The following is a 23,542-nucleotide window of genomic DNA, read 5'->3' as shown; positions in this document are numbered from 1 at the left end:
TTGAAACAGGATCTCACAAGGTTGCAGGGGGCCTCACTAAGTAGCTAATGCTGTTCGTGAACCGCGATCCTCCTGTCTCAGCCTCCCGAATGCTGGGATTACACGCGTACACCACCACGCCTGGCCACACTTGATGATTGTGAGGGGCCGGCAGGCGCACCCCGCAGTGCAGAGCCTGCATTTCACACAGAGGCCCTGTGTGGTTTGACCCTGGTGGACGTCCAATGCCGAGCGCGAGGCCCCAGCTGCAGCACCAGGAAGGGGTTTGTAGGCGGTGACCAAGGGTACCTGGGAAATTCCTGCAGCGATTCCTCAGCGTGTCCCCCACTGGAGACATGCCCAACACGATGTGCAGGTTATTGGCACTCTTGTTCACGAAGTACTGCCACACAGACTCCTTGGCCGGCCCCATGCCCTGCTTCATGGCCTCCTGCCCTAGCTGGCTGAGAACTGTCTCCTTCTCCTCTTCAGGGAACAGCGCGGGGACCATCCCTGGAACACAGAGGGATCATCCCTGGACTCAGAGAAACCATCCCTGGGGCTCAGAGGGTCCATCCCTGGACTCAGAGAAACCATCCCTGGGGCTCAGAGGGTCCATCCTTGAGGCTCAAAGGGACCATCCATGGAATCAGAGGGATCATCCCTGGGCTAAGGGAGTCCATCCCGGGGCTCAAAGAGTCCATCCCTGGGGCTGAGAGGGTCCATCCTTGGGACACTGAGGGTCCATCCCTGGGCTCAGAGGGTGCATCCCTGCACTCAGAGGTTCCATCCCTGGGGCTCAGAGGGTCTATTCTTGTGGTTCAGAGAGATCATCTTTGGGGCTCAGAGAGTCCATCCTTGGGCCCAACGGGTCCATCCCTGGGGCTCAGAAGGTCCATTTCTGGGCTCAGAGGGACCATCCCTGGGGCTCAGAGGGTCCATCATTGGGACACAGAGGGTCCATCCCTGGGCTTAGAGGGTCCATTCTTAGAGTTCAAAAGGTCCATCCTTGGGCTCGGAGGGTCCATCCTTAAAGCTCAAAATGTCCATCCCTGGGCTCAGAGGGACCATTCCTGGGGTTCAGAGGGTCCATCCTTGGAGCTGAAAGGGTCTATCCCTGGGCCTCAGAGGGTCTATTCCTGGGCTTAGAGGGTCCATCCCTGGGCTCAGAGGGTCCATCCTTGGGCCTCAAAGGGTCCATCCCTGGGGCTCAGAGGGTTTATTCCTGGGGCTCAGAGGGTCCATCACTGGGACACAGAAGGTCCAACCTTGGGGCTCAAAGGGTCCATCCTTAAGGCTCAGAGGGACCATCCATGGGCTCAAAAGGACCATCCCTGGGCTCAGAGGGTCCAACCTTGGGACTCAGAGGGATCATCCCTGGGCTCAGAGCGTCCATCCTTGGTGCTCAGAGATAACATCTTTGGGGCTCAGAGGGACCATTCCTGGGGCCTAGAGGGACAATCTTTGGGGCTCAAAGGGTCCATCCTTGGGGCTCAGAGGGACCATCTTTGGGGATCAGAGGGACTAACCCAGGGGCCTAGAGGGTCCATCCTTGGGGCTCAGAGTGACCATCCCTGGGCTCAAAGGGACTACCCTTGGGGCTCAAAGGGTCCATTACTGGGCTCAAAGTGACCATTCCTTGGCTCAGAGGGACAATCTTTGGGGCTCAAAGGGTCCATCCTTGAGGATCAGCGGGTCCATCCTTGGGACAGAGAGGCTCCATCCTTCAGGCTCAGAAGTACCGTCCCTGGGCTCAAAGGGCCAATCTTTGGGGCTCAAAGGCTCCATCCCTGGGCTCAGAGGGTCCATCCTTGGGACACAGAGGGTCCTTCCCTGGGCTCAGAGGGTCCATCCTTGGGGCTCAAAGGGTCCATCAATGGGGCTCAGAGGGTCCATCCCTGGTCTCAGGGACAATACTTGGGGCTCAGAGGGTCCATCCTTGGGGCTCAGAGGGATCATCCCTGGGCTTAGAAGGACAATCTCTGGGGCTCAAATGGTCCATCCCTGGGCTCAAAGGGTCCATCCCTGGCCTCAGAGAGACCATCCCTGGGCTCAAAGGGAACGACCCTGGGCTCGGAGCATCCATCCTCGGGGCTCAGAGGGACAATCCTGGGGCTCAGAAGGACAGTCCCTTGGGCTCAGAAGGTGCATCCTTGGGGCTCAGAGGGACCATCCCTGGGGCTCAGAGGGTCCATTCCTGGGCTTATAAGGTCCACCCTTGGAGTTCAAAAGGTCCATCCCTGGGCTCAAAGTGTCCATCCTTGGAGCTCTAAAGGTCCATCCCTGGGCTCAGAGGGTCCATCTCTAAGGCTCAGAGGGTCCATCCTTGGGACACAGAGGGTCCATCCTTGTGGCTCAGAGCGTCCATCCTTAAGGCTCAAAGGGATCATCTTTGGGGCTCAGACGAACCATACTTGGGGCTCAGAGGGTCTGTCCCTGGGGCTCAGAGGGTCCATCCCTGGGACACAGAGTGTCCATCCTTGAGGATCAAAGGGTCCGTCCTTGGGGCTCAGAGGGACCATCGCTGGGCTAAAAGGGACCATCCCTGGGCTCAGAGGGACAATCTTTGGGGCTCAAAGGTTCTATCCCTGGCTCAAAGTGTCCATCTCTGGGCTCAGTGGGTAATCCTTGGGACACAGAGGGTCCATCCCTGGGCTCAGAGAGACCATCCCTGGGGCTCAAAGGGTCCATTCTTGGGGCTCTGAGGGACCATCCTTGGGCTCAATGGGACCATCCCTGGGGCTCAGAGGGTCCATCCTTGGGCTCAGAGCGTCCATCTTTGGGGCTCAGACAGACCATCCCTGGGCTTAGAGGGTCCACATTTGTAGTTCAAAAGGTCCATCCCTGGACTCAGAGGGTCCATCCCTGACTCAGAGTGTTCATCTTTGGGACTCCAAAGGTCCATCCCTGGGCTCTGAGGGTCCATCCTTGGGCCTCAAAGGGTCCATCATTGAGGCTCAGAGGGTCCATCCTTGGGCTCACAGATACCATCCCAGGCTCAGAGTATCCATCCTTGGGGCTCAGAGGGACCATCTTTGGGGCTCAGAGGGACCATCCCTGGGCTGAAAGGGTCCATTCCTGGGCTCAGAGGGACCATCCCGGGGCTCAGAGAGCCAATTTTTGGGGCTCAAAGGGTCCATCCCTGGGCCTCAGAGGGAGTATCCCTGGGACACAGAGGGTCCATCCTTGGGGCTCGAAGGGACCATCCCTGGGCTAAAAGGGTCCATCCCTAGGCTCAGAGGGACAATCTTTGGTGCTCAAAGGGTCCACCCTGGGCTCAAAGGGTCCATCCTTGGAGTTCAAAGGATCTATCACTGGGGCTCAGAGGGTCCATCCCTGGGACACAGAGGGCCCATTCCTGGGGCTCAAAGGGTCCATCCTTGGGGCTCAGAAGGATCATCCCTGGGCTCAAAGGGAACATCCCTGGGCTCAGAGCGTCCATCCTTGGGCTCAGAGAGACCATCTTTGGGGCTCAGAGGGACCATCTCTGGGGCCTAGAGGGTCCATTCTTGGGGCTCAGAGGGACCATCTCTGGGCTCAGAAGGACAATCTTTGGGGCTCAAACGGTCCATTCCTGGACTCAGATGGTCCATCCCCGGGCTCAGATGGACCATCCCTGGGCTCAGAGGGTCCATACTTGGAGTTCAAAAGGTCCATCCCTGTGCTCAGAGTGTCCATCCCTGGGTTCAGAGTGTCCATCCTTGGGGCTCCGAGGGTCCATTCTTGGGGCTCAAAAGGTCCATTCCTGGACTCAGAGGGACCATCTCTGGGGCTAAGAGGGTCCATCCTTGGAACACAGATGGTCCATCCCTAGGCTCAGAGTGTCCATCCTTGGGACTTAAAGGGTCCATCCCTGGGGCTCAGAGGGTCCATCCCTGGGACACAGAGCGTCCATCCTTGGGGCTCAAAGGGTCCATCTGTGGGCTCAGAGGGACCATCCTTGGGCTCAAAGATACCATCCCTGAGGTTCAGAGGGTCTATCCTTGGGGCTCAAAGGGTCCATCCCTGAGCCTCAGAGGGTCCATCCTTGGGGCAAAGAGGGTCCATTCTTGGGGCTCAGAAGGACGATCCCTGGGCTCAGAGGGTCCTTCCTTGGGGCTCAGAAGGACAATCTTTGTGGCTTAAAGGGTCCATATCTGGGCTCAGAGGTTCCATCCTTGGGACAGAGAGAGTCCATCCCTGAGCACAGAGGGACCATCCCTTGGCTCAGAGGGTCCATCCTTGGTGTTCAAAAGGTCCATCCCTAAGCTCAGAGCATCCATCCCTGGGTTCAGAGTGTCCATTCTTGGGGCCCAAAAGGTCCATTCCTGGGCTTATAGGGACCATTTCTGGGGCTAAGAGGGTCAATCCTTGTGACACAGATGGTCCATTTCTGGGCTCAGAGGGTCCATCATTGGGCCTCAAAGGGTCCATCCCTGGGGCTCAGAGGGTCCATCCCTGGGACACAGAGCATCCATTCTTGGTGCTCAAAGGGTCCATCCTTGGGGATCAGAGGGACCATCCCTGGGCTAAATGGGACCATTCCTGGGCTCAGAGGGAAATTTTGGGGGCTCAAAGGGTCCATCCCTGGGTTCAAAAGGTCCATTCCTAGGCTCAGAGGGTCAATACATGGGACACAGAGGGTCCATCCCTGGGGTCCGAGGGACCATCCCTGAGCTCAGAAGGACAATCTTTGGGTCTCAAAGGGTCCAACCCTGGGCTCAGAGGGTCCATACTTGGGACACAGTGGGTCCATCCCTGGGTTCAGAGGGTCCATCCCTGGGCTCAGAGGGTCCATTCCTAGGCTCAAAGGGACCATCCCTGGAGTTGAGAGGGTCCATCCTTGGGGCTCAATGGGTCCATCCCTGGGGATCAGAAGGTCCATACTTGGGGCTCAGAGCTACCATCCCTGGGCTCAAAGAAACCATCCTTGGGCTCAGAGGACCAGTCTTTGGGGCTCAAAGGGTCCATCCTTGGGATTCAAAGGGACCATCCTTGGGGCTCAAATGGACCATCCCTGGGCTCAGAGCGTCCAACCTTTGGGCTTAGAGAGACCATCTTTGGGGCTCAGAGGGACCATCCCTGGGCTCAAAGGGACCATCCCTAGGCTCAGAGCGTCCATCCTTAAGGCTCAAAGGGACCATCTTTGGGGCTCAGACAGACCATACTTGGGGCTCAGACGGTCCATCTCTGGGCTCAGAAGGTCCATCCTTGGGCCTCAAAGGGTCTGTCCCTGGGGCTCAGAGGGTCCATCCCTGGGACACAGAGTGTCCATCCTTGAGATTCAAAAGGTCCATCCCTGGGGCTCAAAGGGTCCATTCTTGGGGCTCAAAGGGACCATCCCTGGGCTCAGAGGGATCATCCTTGGGGCTCAAAGGGTCCATTTTGGGCTAAAATAGTCCATCTCTGGGCTCAGAGGGTCCATCAGTGGGCTCACAGAGACCATCCCTGGGGCTCAAAGGGTCCATTCTTGGGGCTCTGAGGAACCATAAATGGGCTCAACGAGACCATCCCTGGGGTTCAGCGGGCCCATCCTTGGGGCTCAGAGGGACCATCTTTGGGGCTCAGAGGAACAATCCTTTTGGCTCAAAGGGTCCATCCCTGGGCTCAGAGGGACAATCATTAGGGCTCAAAGGGTCCATCCCTGGGCTCAGAGGGACAATCTTTGGGGCTCAAAGGGTCCATCCTTGGAACTCAAAGGGTCCATCCTTGGGGCTCAAGTGGACCATCCCTGGGCTCAGAGCGTCCATCCTTGGGGCTCAAAGGGACCATCTTTGGGGCTCAGACGGATCAAACTTGGGGCTCAGAGGGTCCATCTCTGGGCTCAGAGGGTCCATATTTGGGCCTCAAATGGTCTGTTCTTGGGCCTCAGAGGGTCCATCCCTGGGACATAGAGTGTCCTTCCTTGAGGATCAAAGGGTCCATCCTTGGGGCTCAGAGGGACCATCGCTGGGCTAAAAGGGACCATCCCTGGGCTCAGAGAAACAATCTTTGGGCTCAAAGATTCTATCCGTGGGCTCAAAGTGTCCATCCCTGGGCTAGGTAGGTAATCCTTGGGACACAGAAGGTCCATCCCTGGGCTCAGAGAGACCATCCCTGGGGCTCAGAGGGTCCATTCATGGGGCTCAGAGGGTCCATCATTGGGGCTCAGAGGGTCCATCCCTGAGGCTCAGAGGGACTGTCCTTGGGGCTGAGAGGGTCCATCTTTGGGACACAGATGGTCCATCCCTGTGCTCAAAAGGTCCATTCCTGTGGATCAGAGGGTCCATCCCTGGGACACAGAGGATCCAAACTTGGGGTCAAAGGGTCCATCCCTGGGCTCAAAGATACCATCCCTGGGCTCAAAAATACCATTCCTGGGCTCAGAGCATCAATCCTTGGGGCTCAGAGGGACCATCCCTAGGCTCAAAGGGAAGGAGCCAGGGCTCAGAGCATCCATCCTTGGGGCTCAACGGGTCCATCCCAGGGACTCAGAGGGTACATTTCTGGCCTCAGAGGGTCCATGCCTGGGCTCAGAGGGTGATCCCTGGGGTTCAGAGGGTCCATCCTTCGGGCTCAAAGGGTCCATCCTTGGCCTCAGAGGGCCCATCCATGTGGCTCAGAAAGAACATCCTTGAGGCTGAGGGGGTCCATCCTTGGGGCTCAAAAGGTCCATCCCTGGGCTCAGAGGGACTATCTCTGGGGCTAAGTGCGTCCATCCTTGGGACACAGTGGGTCCATCCCTGGGTTCAGAGGGTCCATCCCTGGGCTCAAAGGGAAGGAGCCTGGGCTCAGAGCGTCCATCCTTGGGACTCAACGGGTCCATCCCTGGGCTTAGGGGATCCATCCTTGGGGCTCAACGGGTCCATCCCAGGGACTCAGAGGGTACATTTCTGGCCTCAGAGGGTCCATGCCTGGGCTCAGAGGGTGATCCCTGGGGTTCAGAGGGTCCATCCTTCGGGCTCAAAGGGTCCATCCTTGGCCTCAGAGGGCCCATCCATGTGGCTCAGAAAGAACATCCTTGAGGCTGAGGGGGTCCATCCTTGGGGCTCAAAAGGTCCATCCCTGGGCTCAGAGGGACTATCTCTGGGGCTAAGTGCGTCCATCCTTGGGACACAGTGGGTCCATCCCTGGGTTCAGAGGGTCCATCCCTGGGCTCAGAGGGCCAATCTTTGGGGCTCCAAGGGTCCATCCCTGGGCTTACAGTATCCATTCCTAGGCTCAGAAAGTCAATCCTTGGGACACTAGGGTCCATCCCTGGGACCAGAAAGACCATCCCTGGAGCTCAAACGGTCTTTTCTTGGGGCTCAGAGGGTTCATCATTGGGGCTCAGAGGGACCATCCCTGGGCTAAAGGGACCATCCCTAGGCTCAGAGGGACCATCCTTGGGGCTCAGAGGGTCCATTTTGGGCTCAAAAGGTCCATCCCTGGGCTTAGAGGGTCAATCCTTGGGACCCAGAGGGTCCTTCTCTGGGCTCAGAGGGTCCATCACTGGGCTCAGAGAGACTATCCTGGGGCTCAAAGGGTTCATTCTTGGGGCTCTGAGGAACTATAATTGGGCTCAACGAGACCATCCCTGGGGTTCAGTGGACCCATCCTTGGGGCTCAGAGGGACCATCTTTGGGGCTCAGAGGAACCATCCTTTTGGCTCAAAGGGTCCATCCCTGGGCTCAGAGAAACAATCATTAAGCTCAAAGGGTCCATCCCTAAGCTCAGAGGGTCCATCCCTGGGACACAGTGGGTCCATCCCTGGGTTAAGAGGGTCCATCCCTGGGCTCAGAGCGTCCAACCTTTGGGCTTAGAGAGACCATCTTTGGGGCTTAGAGAGACCATCTTTGGGGCTCAAATGGACCATCCCTGGGCTCAGAGCATCCATCCTTGGGGCTCAAAGGGGCCATCTTTGGGGCTGAGACGGACCATACTGGGGCCTATTGGGTCCATCTCGGGGCTCAGAGGGTCCATCCTTGGGCCTCAAAAAGTCTGTCCCTGGGGCTCAGAGGGTCCATCCCTGGGACACAGTGTCCATCCTTGAGGATCAAAGGGTCCGTCCTTGGGGCTCTGAGGGACCATCACTGGGCTAAAAAGGACCATCCCTGGGCTCAGAGGAACAATCTTTGGGGCTCAAAGTGTCCATCCCTGGGCTCAGTGGGTAATCCTTGGGACACAGAGGGTCCATCCCTGGGCTCAGAGAGACCATCCCTGGGGCTCAAAGGGTCCATTCTTGGGGCTCAGAGGGACTATCCCTGGGCTCAACAATACCATCCCTGGGTTCAGAACATCCATCCTTGGGTCTCAGAGGGACCATCCTTGGGGCTCAAAGGGTCCATCCCTGGGCTCAGAGGGACCATCCCTGGACTCAGAAGGACAATCTTTGGGGATCAAAGGGTCCATCCCTGGGCTCAGAGGGTCCATCCTTTTGAGACAGAGGGTCCAACACTGGGTTCAGAAGGTCCATCCCTGAGCTCAGAGGGTCCATCCCTAGGCTCAGAGGGAGAATCCATGAGCTCAGAGACACCATCCCTGGGTTTCAGAGGGTCTATCCTTGGGGCTCAAAGGGTCCATCCCTGAGGCTGAGAGGGTCCATCCTTGGGGCTCAACAGGTCCATCCCTGGGGCTCAGAAGGTCCATCCTTGGGGCTCAACGTGTCCATCCCAGGGGCTCAGAGGGTCCATGCCTGGGCTCAGAGGGTGATCCCTGGGGTTCAGAGGGTCCATCCTTCAGGCTCAAAGTGTACATCCTTGGGGCTCAGAGGGACCATCCCTGGGCTCAGAGGGTCAATCCTTGGAACCCAGAGGGTCCATCTCTGGGCTCAGAGGGTCCAACACTGGGCTCACAGAGACCATCCCTGGGGCTCAAAGGATCCATTCTTGGGGCTCTGAGGAACCAAAATTGGGCTCAACGAGACCATCCCTGGGGTTCAGCGGGCCCATCCTTGGGGCTCAGAGGGACCATCTTTAGGGCTCAAAAGATCCGTCCCTGGGCTCAGAGGGTCCATCCTTGGGACACAGTGGGTCCATCCTTGGGTTCAGAGGGTCCATCCCTGGGCTCAGAGGGTCCATCCTTGAGACACAGTGGGTCCATCCTTGGGTTCAGAGGGTCCATCCCTGGGCTCAGAGGGTCCATCCCTAGGCTCAAAGGGACCATCCCTGGGGTTGAGAGGGTCTATCCTTGGGGCTCAGAGGGTCCATCCTTGGGGATCAATGGGTCCATCCCTGGGGCTCAGAGGGTCCATCCTTGGGGCTCAGAGCTACCATCCCTGGGCTCAGGGGACCATCCCCGGGGTTCAGAGGGTCTATCCTTGGGGCTCAAAGGGTCCATCCCAAAGGCTGAGAGGGTCCATCCTTGGGGCTCAGTGGGTCCATCCTTGGGGCTCAATGGGCCCATCCCTTGGGCTCAGAGGCTCCATCCTTGGGGCTTAGAGAGACCATCCCTTGGCTCAGAGGATCCATCATTGGTGCACAACGGGTCCATCCCAGGGACTCAGGGGGTCCATTTCTGGCCTCAGAGAGTCCATGCCTGGGCTCACAGGGTGATCCCTGGGTTTCAGAGGGTCCATCCTTCAGGCTCAAAGGGTCCATCCTTGGGGCTCAGAGGGACCATCCCTGGGCTCAGAGGGACAATCATTGGGGGCTCAAAGGGTCCATCATTGGCCTCAGAGGGTCCATCTCTGTGGCTCAGAAAGAACATCCTTGATGCTGAGAGGTTCCATCCTTGGGGCTCCAAAGGTCCATCCCTGGGCTCAAAGGGACTAATCTCTGGGTTCAGAGGGTCCATCCCTGGGCTCAGAGGGTCCATCCCTGGGCTCAGAGGGACAATCTTTGGGGCTCAAAGGGTCTATCCCTGGGCTCAAAGGATCCATTCCTAGGCTCAGAAAGTCAATCCTTGGGATACAGAGGGTCCATCCCTGGGCCAAGAGGGACCATCCCTGGGCTCAGAATGACCATCCCTGGGGCTCAAAGGGTCCATTCTTGGGGCTCAGAGGGTACATCCTTGGGGCTCAGAGGGACCAGACCTGCGCTCAAAGGGACGATCCTGGGCTCAGAGGTACCATCCTTGGGGCTCAGAGGGTCCATTTTGGGCTCAAAGGGTCCATCCCTGGGCTCAGAGGGTCAATCCTTGGGACCCTGAGGGTCCATCTCTGGGCTCAGAGGGTCCATCACTGGGCTCACAGAGTCCATCCCTGGGGCTCAAAGGGTCCATTCTTGGGGCTCTGAGGAACCATAATTGGGCTCAACGAGACCATCCCTGGGGTTCAGCGGGCCCATCCTTGGGGCTCTGAGGAACCATATTTGGCCTCAGAGGAACCATCCTTTTGGCTCAAAGGGTCCATCCTTGGGCTCAGAGGGACAATCTTTAAGGGCTCAAAAGGTCCATCCCTGGGCTCAGAGGGTCCATCCCTAGGCTCAAAGGGACCATCCCTGGGGTTGAGAGGGTCTATCCTTTGGGCTCAGAGGGTCCATCCTTGGGGCTCAACGGGTCCATCCCTGAGGCTCAGAGGGTCCATCCTTGGGGCTCAGAGCTACCATCCCTGGGCTCAAAGAGCCAATCGTTGGGGCTCAAAGGGTCCATCCTTGGAACTCAAAGGGTCCATCCTTGGGGCTCAAATGGACCATCCCTGGGCTCAGAGCATCCAATCTTTGGGCTTAGACAGACCATCCTTGTGGCTCAGAGGGACCATCCCTGGGCTCAAAGTGACCATCTTTGGGGCTCAGACAGACCATACTAGGGAATCAAAGGGTCCATCTCTGGGCTCAGAGTGTCCATCCTTGGGCCTCCAAGGGTCCGTCCCTGGGGCTCAGAGGGTCCATCGCTGGGCTAAAAGAGACCATCCTTGGGCTCAGAGAAACAATCTTTGGGGCTCAAAGGTTCTATCCCTGGGCTCAAAGTGTCCATCCCTGGGCTCAGTGGGTAATCCTTGGGACACAGAGGGTCCATCCATGGGCTCCAAGAGACCATCCCTCAAAGGGTCCATTCTTGGGGCTCTGAGGGACCATCCTTGGGCTCAACGGGACCATCCCTGGGGCTCAAATGGACCATCCCTGGGCTCAGAGCGTCCATCCTTTGGGCTCAAAGGGACCATCTTTGGGGCTTAGACGGACCATACTTGGGGCTCAGACGGTCCATCTCTGGGTTCAGACGGTCCATCCTTGGGCCTCAAAGGGTCCGTCACTGGGCCTCAGAGGGTCCATCCCTGGGACACAGAGTGTCCATCTTTGAGGATCAAAGGGTCCATCTTGGGGCTCAGAGGGACCATTGCTGGGCTAATAGGGACTATCCCTGGGTTCAGAGGAATAATCTTTGGGGCTCAAAGGTTCTATCCCTGGGCTCAAAGTGTCCATCTCTGGGCTCAGTGGGTAATCCTTGGGACACAGAGGGTCCATCCCAGAGCTAAGTGGGTCCATCCCTGGGCTCAAAGGGAACGACCCTGGGACTCAAAGGGTCCATTCTTGGGGCTCAGATGGTCCATCCTTGGAGCTCAGAGGGACCATCCCTGGGCTCAGAAGGTCAATCCTTGGGACCCAGAGGGTCCATTTCTGGGCTCAGAGGGTCCATCACTGGGCTCACAGAGACCATCCCTGGGGCTCAAAGGGTCCATTCTTGGGGCTCTAAGGAACCATAATTGGGCTCAACGAGACCATCCCTGGGGTTCAGCGGGCCCATCCTTGGGGCTCAGAGGAACCATCCTTTTGGGTCAAAGGGTCCATCCCTGGGCTCAGAGGGTCCATCCTTGGGGCTCAGAGGGACAATCCTGAAGTTCAGAAGGACAGTTTCTGGGGCTCAGAAGGTGCTTCCTTGGGGCTCAGAGGGATCATCCCTGGGATCAAAGGACCATCCCTGGGCTCAGAGCGTCCATCCTTGGGGCTAAGAGGGACCATCCTTGGGGCTCAGAGAAACAATCTTTGGGGCTCAAAGTGTCCATCCCTAAGCTCAGAGGGTCCATCCTTGGGACACAGTGGGTCCATCCCTGGGTTCAGAGGGTCCATCCCTGGGCTCAGAAGGTCCATCCCTAGGCTGAAAGGGACCATCCCTGGTGTTCAGAGGGTCTATCCTTTGGGCTCAAAGGGTCCATCCATGAGGCTCAGAGGGTCCATCATTGGGGCTCAGAGGGTCCATCCCTGAGGCTCAGAGGGACCGTCCTTGGGGCTGAGAGGGTCCATCTTTGGGACACAGATGGTCCATCCCTGGGCTCAGAAGGTCCATTCCTGTGGCTCAGACGGTCTATCCCTGGGACACAGAGGATCCATGCTTGGGGCTCAAAGGGTCAATCCTTGGGCTCAGAGGGACCATCCCTGGGCTCAAAGTGTCCATCCCTGGGCTCAAAGTGTCCATCCCTGGGCTCAGAGTGTCAATCCTTGGGGCTCATAGGAACCATCCCTAGGCTCAAAGGGAAGAAGCCTGAGCTCAGAGCGTCCATCCTTGGGGCTCAACGGGTCCATCCCTGGGCTTAGAGGATCCATCCTTGGGGCTCAATGGGTCCATCCCAGGGACTCAGAGGGTCCATTTCTGGCCTCAGAGGGTCCATGCCTGGGCTCAGAGGGTGATCCTGGGGTTCAGAGCATCCTTCCTTCGGGCTCAAAGGGTCCATCCTAGGGGCTCAGAGGGACCATCCCCAGGCTCAGAGGGACAATCTTTGGGGCTCAAAGGGTCCATCCTTGGCCTCAGAGGGTCCATCCCTGTGGCTCAGAAAGAACATCCTTGAGGCTGAGAGGGTCCATCCTTGGGGCTCAAAAGGTCCATCCCTGGGCTCAGAGGGACTATCTCTGGGGCTAAGTGCGTCCATCCTTGGGACACAGTGGGTCCATCCCTGGGTTCAGAGGGTCCATCCCTGGGCTCAGAGGGACAATCTTTGGGGCTCAAAGGGTCCATCCCTGGGCTCAAAGGATCCATTCCTAGGCTCAGAAAGTCAATCCTTGGGACACAGAGGGTCCATCCCTGGGTTCAGAGGGTCCATCCCTGGGCTCAGAAGGTCCATCCCTAGGCTGAAAGGGACCATCCCTGGGGTTCAGAGGGTCTATCCTTTGGGCTCAAAGGGTCCATTTTGGGGCTCAGAGGATCAATCCTTGGGGCTCAGAGGGACCATCGCTGGGCTAAAAGGGACCATCCTTGGGCTCAGAAGAACAATCTTTGGGGCTCAAAGGTTCTATCCTTGGCTCAAAGTGTCCATCCCTGGGCTCAGTGGGTAATCCTTGGCACACAGAGGGTCCATGCCTGGGATCAGAAAGACCATCCCTGGGGCTCAAAGGGTCCATTCGTGGGGCTCTGAGGGTCCATCCTTGGGCTCAATGGGACCATCCCTGGGCTCAAAGGGAACGACCCTGGGCTCAGAGCGTCCATTTTTGGGACTCAGAGGGACCATCTCTGGGGCCTAGAGGGTCCATCCTTGGGGCTCAGAGGGACTGTCCCTGGGCTCAACGATACCATTCCTGGGCTCAGAGCATCCATCCTTGGGTCTCAGAGGGACCATCCTTGGGGCTCAAATGGACCATCCCTGGGCTCAGACCGTCCAACCTTTGGGCTTAGAGAGACCATCGTTGGGGCTCAGAGGGACCTTCACGAGGGCCTAGAGGTTCCATCCTTGTGGCTCAGAGGGACCATCCCTAGGCTCAGAGCGTCCATCCTTGGGGCTTAAAGGGGCCATCTTTGGGGCTCAGACGGACCATACTTGGGGCTCAGATGGTCCATCTCTGGGACACAGTGTCCATCCTTGGGGCTCGGAGGGACCATCGCTGGGCTAAAAGAGACTATCCCTGGGCTCAGAGGAACAATCTTTGGGGCTCAAAGGTTCTATCCCTGGCTCAAAGTGTCCATCTCTGGGCTCAGTGGGTAATCCTTGGGACACAGAGGGTCCATCCCTGGGCTCAGAGAGACCATCCCTGGGGCTCAAAGGGTCCATTCTTGAGGCTCTGAGGGACCATCCTTGGGCTCAATGGGACCATATCTGGGCTCAACGGGACCATCCCTGGGTTTCAGAGGGACCATCCCTGGGCTCAGAGGGAATGACCCTGGCTCAGAGCGTCCATCCTTGGGGCTCAGAGGGACAATCCTGGAGCTCAGAAGAACAGTACCTGGGGCTCAGAATGTGCATCCTTGGGGCTCAGAGGGATCATCCCTGGGCTCAGAGGGACCATCCTTGGGCTTAAAGGGTCCATCCCTGGGCTCAGAGGGTCCATCCCTGGGCTCAAAGGGAATGACCTCTGGGCTCAGAGCCTCCATCCTTGTGGCTCAGAGGGACAATCCTGGGGTTCAGAAGGACAGTCCCTGGGACTCAGAAGGTGCATCCTTGGGGCACAGAGGGACCATCCTTGGGGCTCAGACAGACCATCCCTGGGCTTATAGGGTCCACCCTTGGAGTTCAAAAGGTCCTTCCCTTAGCTCAGAGGGTCCATCCCTGGCTCAGAGTGTCCATTCTTGGGGCTCCAAAGGTCCTTCCCTGACTCAGAGGGACCATCTCTGAGGCTCAGAGGGTCCACCCTTGGGACATAGATGGTCCATCCCTGGGCTCTGAGGGTCCATCCTTGGGCTTCAAAGGGTCCATCCCTAGGGCACTGAGGGTCCATTCCTGGAGCCCAGAGGGTCCATCCCTGGGACACTGAGGGTCCATCCTAGAGCTCAAAGGTTCCATCCTTGGGTCTCAAAGGGTCCATCCTTGTGGCTCAGAGGGATCATCACTGGGCTCAGAGCGTCCACCCTTGGGGCTCAGAGAGACCATCTTTGAGGCTCAGAGGGACCATCTCTGGGGCCTAGAGGGTCCATCCTTGGGGCTCAGAGGGTCCTTCCCTGGGCTCAAGGGACCATCCCTGGGCTCAGATGGACAATCTTTGGGCTCAAAGGTCCATTCTTGGCCTCAGAGGGTCCATCCCTGTAGCTCAGAGGGCCCGTGTTTGGGGCTGAGAGTGTCCATCTTTGGGACACAGATGGTCCATCCCTGGGCTCAGAAGGTCCATTCCTGGGGCTCAGAGGGTCCATCCTTGGGGCTCAGAGGGACAGTCCCTGGGGCTCAGAAGGTACATCCTTGGGGCTCAGAGAGATCATCCCTGGCTCAAAGGGACCACACCTGGGCTCAGAGTGTCCATCCTTGATGCTCAGAGGGACCATCCTTAGGCTCAGAGGGACCATCCTTGGGCTTAGAGGGTCCACCCTTGGAGTACAAAAGGTCCATCCCTGGGCTCTGAGGGTCCATCCCTGGCTCAGAGTGTACATCCTTGGGGCTCCAAAGGTCCTTCCCTGGGCTAAGAGGGACCATCTCTGAGGCTCAGAGGGTCCATCCTTGGAACATATATGGTCCATCCCTTTGCTCTGAGGGTCCATACTTTGGCCTCAAAGGGTTTATCCCTGCGGCTCAGAGGGTCCAATTTTGGGGCTCAGAGGCTCCATCCCTGTGACACAGAGGGTCCATCCTTGGGGCACAAAGGGTCCATCTTTGGGGAACAAAGGGTCCATCCTTGGGTCTCAGAGGGATCATCCCTGGGCTCAAAGGGAACATCCCTGGGCTCAGAGCATCCATCCTTGGGGCTCAGAGAGACCATCTTTGGGGCTCAGAGGGACCATCCATGGGCTCAACGATACCATCCCTGGGCTCAGAGTGTCCATCCTTGGGGCTCAGAGAGACCATCCCTGGGGCTCAGAGGGTCCATCCCTGGGCTTAGATGGTCCACCCTTGGAGTTCAAAAGGTCCATTCCTGGGCTCAGAGGGTCTATGCCTGGCTCACAGTGTCCATCCTTGGGGCTCCAAAGGTCCTTCCCTGGGCTCAGAGGGACCATTTTTGGGGCTCAAAGGGTCCATCCTTGGGACATAGATGGTCTACCCCTGGGCTCTGAGGGTCCTTTCTTAGGACCTCAATGAGTCCATCCCTGGGGCTCAGAGGGTCCATTCCTGGGGCTCATAGGGTCCATCCCTGGGACACAGAGGATCCATCCTTGGGGCTCAAAGGGTCCATCCTTGGGGCTCAGAGGGTCCATCCTTGGGGCTCAGAGGGATCATCCCTGGGCTCAAAGAAAACATCCCTGGGCTCAGAGCATCCATCCTTGGGGCTCAGAGAGACCATCTTTGAGGCTCAGAGGGACCATCTCTGGGGCTTAGAGAGTCCATCCTTGGGGCTCAGAGGGACCATCCTTGGGGCTCAAATGGTCCATCTATGGGCTCAGAGGGACAATCTTTGGGGCTCAAAGGGTCCATCCCTGGGCTCAGAGGGTCCATTTCTGGGGCTCAGATGCTCCATCCCTGGGACACAGAGAGTCCATCCTTGGGGCTCAGAGGGTCCATCCCTGGGCTCAAAGGGACCATCCCTGGGCTCAGAGGGACCATCCTTGGGACATAGATAGTTTATCCCTGGCTCTGAGGGTCCATCCTTGGGCCTCAAAGGGTCCATCCCTGGGGCTCAGAGGGCCCATTCCTGGGGCTCAGAGGGTCCATCCCTTGGACACAGAGAGTCCATCCTAGAGTTCAAAGGTTCCATCCTTGGGACTCATAGGAATTATCCCTGGGCTCAAAAGGAACATCCCTGGGCTCAGAGCATCCATCCTTGGGGCTCAGAGAGACCATCTTTGAGACTCAGAGGGACCACTCTGGGACCTAGAGGGTCCATCCCTGGGGTTCAGCGGGCCCATCCTTGGGTCTCAGAGGGACCATCTTTGCGGCTCAGAGGGACTATCCTTGGGGCTCAAAGGGTCCACCCTTGGGCTCAGAGGGACAATCTTTGGGGCTCAAAGGGTCCATCCCTGGGCTTAGAGGGTCCATCCTTGGGACACAGTGGGTCCATCCCTGGGCTCAGAGGGACCATCCCTGGGATAGAGAGGGTCTATCCTTGGGGCTCAGAGGGTCCATCCTTGGGACACAAAGATTCCATCCCTGGTCTTAGAGGGTCCACCCGTGGAGTTCAAAAGGTCCATCCCTGGCCTCAGAGGGTCCATCCCTGGCTCAGAGGGACCAACTTTGGGGCTCAGAGTGTCCATCCTTGGGACATAAATGGTCCATCCCTAGGCTCTGAGGGTCCATCCTTTGGCCTCAAAGGGTCTATCCATGGGGCTCAGAGGGTCCATTCCTGGGGCTCATATGGTCCATCCCTGGGACACAGAGGGTCCATCCTTGGGGCTCAAAGGGTCCATCCTTGGGGCTCAGAGGGTCCATTCCTGGGGCTCATATGGTCCATCCCTGGGACACAGAGGGTCCATCCCTGGGACACAGAGGGTCCATCCTTGGGGCTCAAAGGGTCCATCCTTGGGGCTCAAAGGGTCCATCCTTGGGGCTCAGAGGGATCATTCCTGGGCTCAAAGGGACCATCCCTGGGCTCAGAGCGTCCATCCTTGGGGCTCAGAGTGACCATCTTTGGGGCTCAGAGGGACCATCTCTGGGCTCAAAGATACCATCCCTGGCCTCAAAGCATACATCCTTGGGGCTCAACGGGTCCATCCCAAGGGCTCAGAGGGTTCATGTTTGGGTTCAGAAGGTCCATCCCTCGTGTTCAGAGGGTCCATCCTTGGGGCTCAAAGGGTCTATCCCTGAGGCTCAGAGCATCCATCCTCAGGACAGAGACAGTCCATCCTTGGGGCTCAGAGGGACCATTTCTGGGCTCAGAGGGACCATCCCTGGACTCAGAGTGTCCATCCCTGGGCTCAAAGGGTTCATTCTTGGGGCTCACAAGGTCCACCCCTGGGCTCAGAGGGACCATCTCTGGGGCTAAGAGGGTCCATCCTTGGGACACAGATGGTCTATCCCTGGGCTCAGAGGTTCCATCCTTAGCCTCAAAGGGTCCATCCCTGGGGCTCAGAGTGTCCATCCCTGGGACACAGAGGGTCCATTCTTGGGGCTCAAAGGGTCCATCCTTGGGGCTCAGAGGGACCATCCCTGGGCTAAAAGGGACCATCCCTGGCCTCAAAGGGACAATCTTTAGGACTCAAAGGGTCCATCCCTGGGCTCAAAGGATTCATCCCTGGGCTCAGAGGGTCCATCCTTGGGGCTCAAAGGGTCCACCCTTGGGGCTCAGAGGGTCCATCCCTGGGCTCAGAGAGACCATCCCTGGGGCTCAGATGGTCCATCCTTGGCCTCAGAGTGTCCATCTCTGTGCCTAGAGGGACCATCCTTGGGGCTCAGAGGATCCATCTTTGGGACACAGAGGTCCATCCCTGGGCTCAGCGGGTCCATCCTTGGTGTTCAAAACGTCTATCTCTGGGGATCAGAGGGTCCATCCCTGGGCTCAGAAGGTCTATCCCTGGGGCTCAGAGGGTCCATTCATGGGACACAGAGGGCCCATCCCTGGGCTTAGAGGGTCTACCCTTGGAGATCAAAAGGTCCATCCCATGGCTCAGAGGGACCAACTTTGGGGCTCAGAGGGTCCATCCTTGGGACATAGATGATCCATCCCTGGGCTCTGAGGGTCCATCCTTGGGCCTCAAAGGGTCCATCCCTGGGGATCAGTGGGTCCATTCCTGGGGCTCAGAGGGTCCATCCCTGGGACACAGAGCATCCATCCTTGGGGCTCAAAGGGTCCATCCTTGGGGCTCAGAGGGACAATCTTTGGGGCTCAAAACATCCATCCCTGGTCTCAGAGGGTCCATCCTTGGGCTCAGAGTGTCCATCCTTGGGGCTCAAAAAGTCCATCCCTGGGCCCAGAGGGACCATCTCTGGGGCTAAGAGGATCTATCCTTGGGCCTCAAAGGTACCATCCCTGGGGCTCAGAGGGTCCATACCTGGGACACAGAGCGTTCATCTTTGGGGCTCAAAGGGTCCATCCTTGGGGCTCTGAGGGACCATCACTGGGCTAAAAAGGACCATCCCTGGGCTCAGAGGAACAATCTTTGGGGCTCAAAGGATCCATCCTTGGGGCTCAGAGGGACCATCGCTGGGCTAAAAGGGACCATCCCTGGGCTCAGAGGGACAATCTTTGGGGCTCAAAGGTTCTATCCCTGGCTCAAAGTGTCCATCTCTGGGCTCAGTGGGTAATCCTTGGGACACAGAGGGTCCATCCCTGGGCTCAGAGAGACCATCCCTGGGGCTCAAAGGGTCCATTCTTGGGGCTCTGAGGGACCATCCTTGGGCTCAACGGGACCATCCCTGGGCTCAAAGGGAATGACCCTGGGCTCAGAACATCCATCTTTGGGCTCAGACAGACAATCCTGGGGCTCAGAAGGACAGTCCCAGGGGCTCAGAGCATCCATCCTTGGGGCTCAGAGGGTCCATCTCTGGGGCTCAGAGGTACCATCCCTGGCTCAGAGGGACCAGATACAGAGGTCCTTGGGATACAGAGGGTCCATCCTTGGGGCTGAAAGGGACCACCCTTGGGGCTGAAAGGGACCATCCCTGGGCTCAGAGGGACCATCCCTAGGTTCAGAGGGTCCATCCTTGGCGCTCAGAGGGTCCATTTTGGGGGCTAAAAGTGACCATCCCTTGGCTCAGAGGGACCATCCCTGGTTCTCAGAGGGTCCATCTATGGGACACAGAGGGTCCATCCCTGGGCTCATTGGTGCATCCCTGGGGCTCAGATGAACTGTACTTGGGGGTCAAAAGACCATCCCTGAGCTAAGAGGTTCCATCCTTTGAGCTCAAAGGGTCCATCCTTGGGACACAGAGGGTCCATCCCTGGGCTCAAAGGGTCCATCCCTGGGCTCAGAGGGTCCATCCTTGGGCCGCAAAGGTTCCATCCCTGGGGCTCAGAGAGACTATCCCTGGGGCTCGGAGGGTCCATCTCTGGGGCTCAGAGGGTCCATCCTTGGGGCTCAAAGGGACCATCCCTGGGTTCAGTGGGACCATCCCTAGGCTCAGAAGGACAATCTTTGGGGCTCAAAGGGTCCATTCCTGGGCTCAGAGGGTCCATCCTTGGGACACAGAGGGTCCATCACTGGGCTCAGAGGGCCCATCCCTGGGCTCAAAGGGTCCATCCCTGGGCTCAGAGAGTCCATTCTTGGGACACAGAGGGTCCATCCTTCGGGCTCAGATGATCCATCCCTGGGCCCAGAGGGTCCATCCCTGGGGCTTAGAGGTTCACCCCCTGGGCTCATATGGTCCATCCCTGGGGCTCATCTAGCAATGCACACGGGGGGATGAGGATGGTGGGGAGGTTGGGTGGTACCCGAGGTCAGCATGTTGTTGATGAGCTCCAGGAAGCCCTCCTCGGCCACGTGAGCATCAGTGAACAGGAAGATCATGGTCTTGTTCTCCAGCCCCAGCTTCAGGTATAGGCTCTTGAGATCCTCCCGGAAGCTGTTCTCAGAGTAGCCGCGGCTCAGCAGGATCTCAAACACCTGGGATGGCGGAGCAGAGTCGCGGTCACCGGGAGCAGAGTCACAGTCACCCGGGGCCTCCCCCTGCCTGCCCCCAGGGTGTTGGGGAGCCTGGGTACAAGGAGAGCGTGCGCATTCACACACTCGCAGACTGTGGCTGCCCAGGACGCAGCATCAAGGTGCAGGTGTCAGAGCTGCATGATGCGACCCAGCCCGGGCAGAAAGCCCTAGCACCCCACTTTTTAAAAATTAATCAAAGTGTGGTTATGCACGCTTATAATCCCCACACTTGGGAGGCTGAGACAGGAGGATCCCACAGGTTTGAAGCCAACCTCGGCTACTGAGTGAGGCTCTCAGCAACTTAGTGAGACCCTGTTTCCAAATAAAATATAAAGAAGGTCTGGGAGTATAGCCCGGAGGTAGAAAGCCCCTGGGTTCCACTCCCCAGTACCACCAAAAATTAATCTATTTGTTTGTTTATTTATTATTCATTATGTTGGTACTGGGGATTGAATCCATGTATGTTCTATCTCTGAGTTACACCCCTGTCCCTATTTTATTTTTATTTTTGAAATAGATTCTCGCTAAGCTGATGAGGCTGTCTGCGAACCTGTGATCCTCCTGTCTCAGCCTCCCAAGTACTGGGGTTCTAAACATGTGAAACAATACCCAGAAAAAGCTGTTCTTAAAAAAGAGAAAGAAGTACTTGGGGGGGGCTGAGAAGGGAGGATCACAGATTTGGGGGCAGCCTCAGCAAATTAGTGAGTGAAGCCCTGTTTCAAAATTTTAAAAAAGTTAAAAATAGCTGAGGATGTAGCTCAGAGACAAAATATCCCTGGGTTCAATCCCTGGTACAGCTGAGAGAAAGACACACACAGACAGACAAGTACAGCCAGGCGTGGTGGCGCACAACTGTAACCCCAGGACTTAGGAGGCTGAGCCCAGAGGCTTGCGGTTCATGGACAGCCTCCGCTACTTAGCACTCAGCAACCTAGCTAGACCTTGTTGTAAAATAAAAAATAAATAAAGAGGGTTGGGGTGGAGCTCAGAGGTAGAATGCCTCTCAGTTCAATTCCCAGTACCAAAAAGGAAAGAGAGAGAGAGAGAGAGAGAGAGAGAGAGAGAGAGAGAGAGAGAGAGCGCGCGCTCTGGATGTGGTGGCACATTCATAAATAATTTTTTTTTGGTGGTACTGGGGGTAGAACCCAGGGGCCTTCTACCTCCAGGCTATACCCCCAGAACTATTTTATATTTTATTCGGAAACAGGGTCCCACTAAGTTGCTGAGAGCCTCACTCAGTAGCTGAGGCTGGCTTCGAACCTGTGCGATCCTCCTGTCTCAGCCTCCCAAGCGCTGGGATTACAAGCGTGGACCATCACGCCCGGCTTAAATAAGTAAATAAGTGAGTAAATAAATAAATAAATAAATAAATGAAAACACGGATAGACATGGCAGCCCCAAAAGTCACAGGCCCAAGCAGTTGCTCGAGTGCGACTTCGGGCTTGATGAGGACGCACCCTCCCCCGTTCTAAGGACCACACAGCTCTTGGCCGCCCCGCTCTGAAGTCAAGATGGGCCTGCGACCTCCGTCCTGGCGGGTCGCGGGAAGCGGCCTCGCTCACCTCGCAGCCCGCCGTGAAGGCCGCCAGCCTGGCCAGGGACTGCTTGCCCGAGCCGCCCACGCCCACCAGCAGCGCGTGGCCGCGGTCCATGCGGATGATGCGGTGCACGCGCGTCAGGTGCTCCAGCGCGTCGTCGAAGAGAACCAAGTTCATCTGGGTGTTGTATTCGTTATACTCCTCCAGGATTTCCTGAGTTAAGACAAATATTCGGAGTCGCTGAATTTTTCATGTGTGTCATACTGGGGACCGGGCCCAGGGCTACTCCACCTCCAGGCGGCACCCTCAGCCCTTTTTGTTTTTTATTTTGAAACAGGATCTTGCTAGGGTGCTGAGAATCCCCCTAGGTGGCTGAGGCCGATCTTGAACCTGCGATCCTCCCGTCTCAGCCTCCCAAACACTGGGATGACGGGAGTGCCCCACTGCACACCGCTAGAATCACTGGGGTTTTTTGTTTTTTTGTGTGTTTGTTTGGTTTGGTTTGGTTTGGTGGTATTGGGGTTCCTGGAAGCCCTTCTACCTCCGGGATACACTCCCACTGGCTACACTCCCAGACCTATATTTTTTACCTTTTTATGTGGAAACAGGGTCTCTTAAGCCGGCAAGGCTGGCTCCTAACCAGCGTGATCCTCCTGTCTCCGCCTCCCAAACGCGGGGATTACAAGTGTGCACCACCACGCCCAGCAGAATTGCTGGTTTTTTGGGGGGGTACTGGAGATGGAACCAAGGAGAACTCTACCTCTGAGCTACACGCCCAGTCTTATTTTTTATTCTGTATTTTGAAACAGGATCTCACTGAATTGCAGAGGGCCTCACTGAGTAGCTGAGGCTGGCCGCGAACCATGATCCCCCTGCCTCAGCCTCTCAAGTGCTGGGATGACGAGCGTGCGCCACCACGCCCGGCTTAGAATTGCTGGACTTTAAGGAGCGGACTCTCTCCTTTTGCCCAGGAGAGATGAGGAGTGGAGGAAAGAGAGATTTTTCTTTTCTACAAATATCATTGACTTCATCAAATCACATGTGCTGAATTTAAACTGGCCGGTCTAAATTTAGTGTTCACCATTAGGATTTCCATCTGCTGGGTTTCGAGGGGCCGGCAGCGAGTCCAAGCCGATTTCAGATGTGGAAGCCTCTGAGTGGAGTGGGCACGAGCCCACGGGTCAGCCCCGAGCAGGCGAGCGGGGACCTGTGACGCGAGCCGGGGACGGGCGCCACCCTCGCACCTGGAACAGGGCCTTGGCCGCCTCGTAGTCCTGGATGTCTTCGTAGACGCGCGTCTCCCCTTCGTGCAGGGCCAGCCGGAAGTCCCCGAACAGGATGGGGTCCCTCATCACCAGCTCCGCGTCCTGGCTGAAGTCCTCCACGACCAGCTTCCCGATGTGCTCCTGGACCTTGAGGCGCGGATCGCGTAAGGGCCGGGAAGCCCGGCAGAGCCTCCCAGCCCGCCCGCCCGCCCGCGTCATCACGGCCCGACTTGCCGCAAGTCGTGTTCTATGCAAAATGTACACGGGCTTTTCCATGTCTTTGTGGCGAGGGGTTTGTTGGCTTGTTTTGTTTCTGATATTGACCCCAGAAGTATCCTACCTCTGAGTTGCACCCTCTCCCTGTTCTTTTATATTTTATTTATTTGGAAATGAGGTCTGGCTAAATTGCTAAATTGCGATCCTCCCGTCTCCGCCTCCAAAGAACTGGGATTACTGTGGTGCCTGGCTATGCTTGCTTGCTTGCTTTCTTTCTTTCTTTCTTTCTTTCTTTCGGTACTGGAGATT

General features: G+C 57.2%; 1 protein-coding gene across 1 annotated transcript in view; it reads right to left on the bottom strand.

Moving 5' to 3' along the window:
* Positions 1–23,542, bottom strand: part of DNAH10 (dynein axonemal heavy chain 10) — a gene marked incomplete at both ends in the record, with an annotated part of 118,287 nt that overhangs the window by 32,197 nt on the left and 62,548 nt on the right. Inside the window, 4 exons of the mRNA XM_080717600.1 lie at positions 289–492; positions 20,004–20,175; positions 21,777–21,965; positions 22,997–23,164. Of these exons, the coding sequence (XP_080573726.1) occupies positions 289–492; positions 20,004–20,175; positions 21,777–21,965; positions 22,997–23,164 (733 nt within the window). The remainder of the gene's footprint in view (positions 1–288; positions 493–20,003; positions 20,176–21,776; positions 21,966–22,996; positions 23,165–23,542) is intronic.

This window comes from Muscardinus avellanarius, assembly GCF_963383645.1.
Source record: "Muscardinus avellanarius genome assembly, chromosome: 21".
Classification (NCBI taxonomy): domain Eukaryota; kingdom Metazoa; phylum Chordata; class Mammalia; order Rodentia; family Gliridae; genus Muscardinus; species Muscardinus avellanarius.
This window is presented reverse-complemented; position numbering and strand designations above follow the sequence as displayed.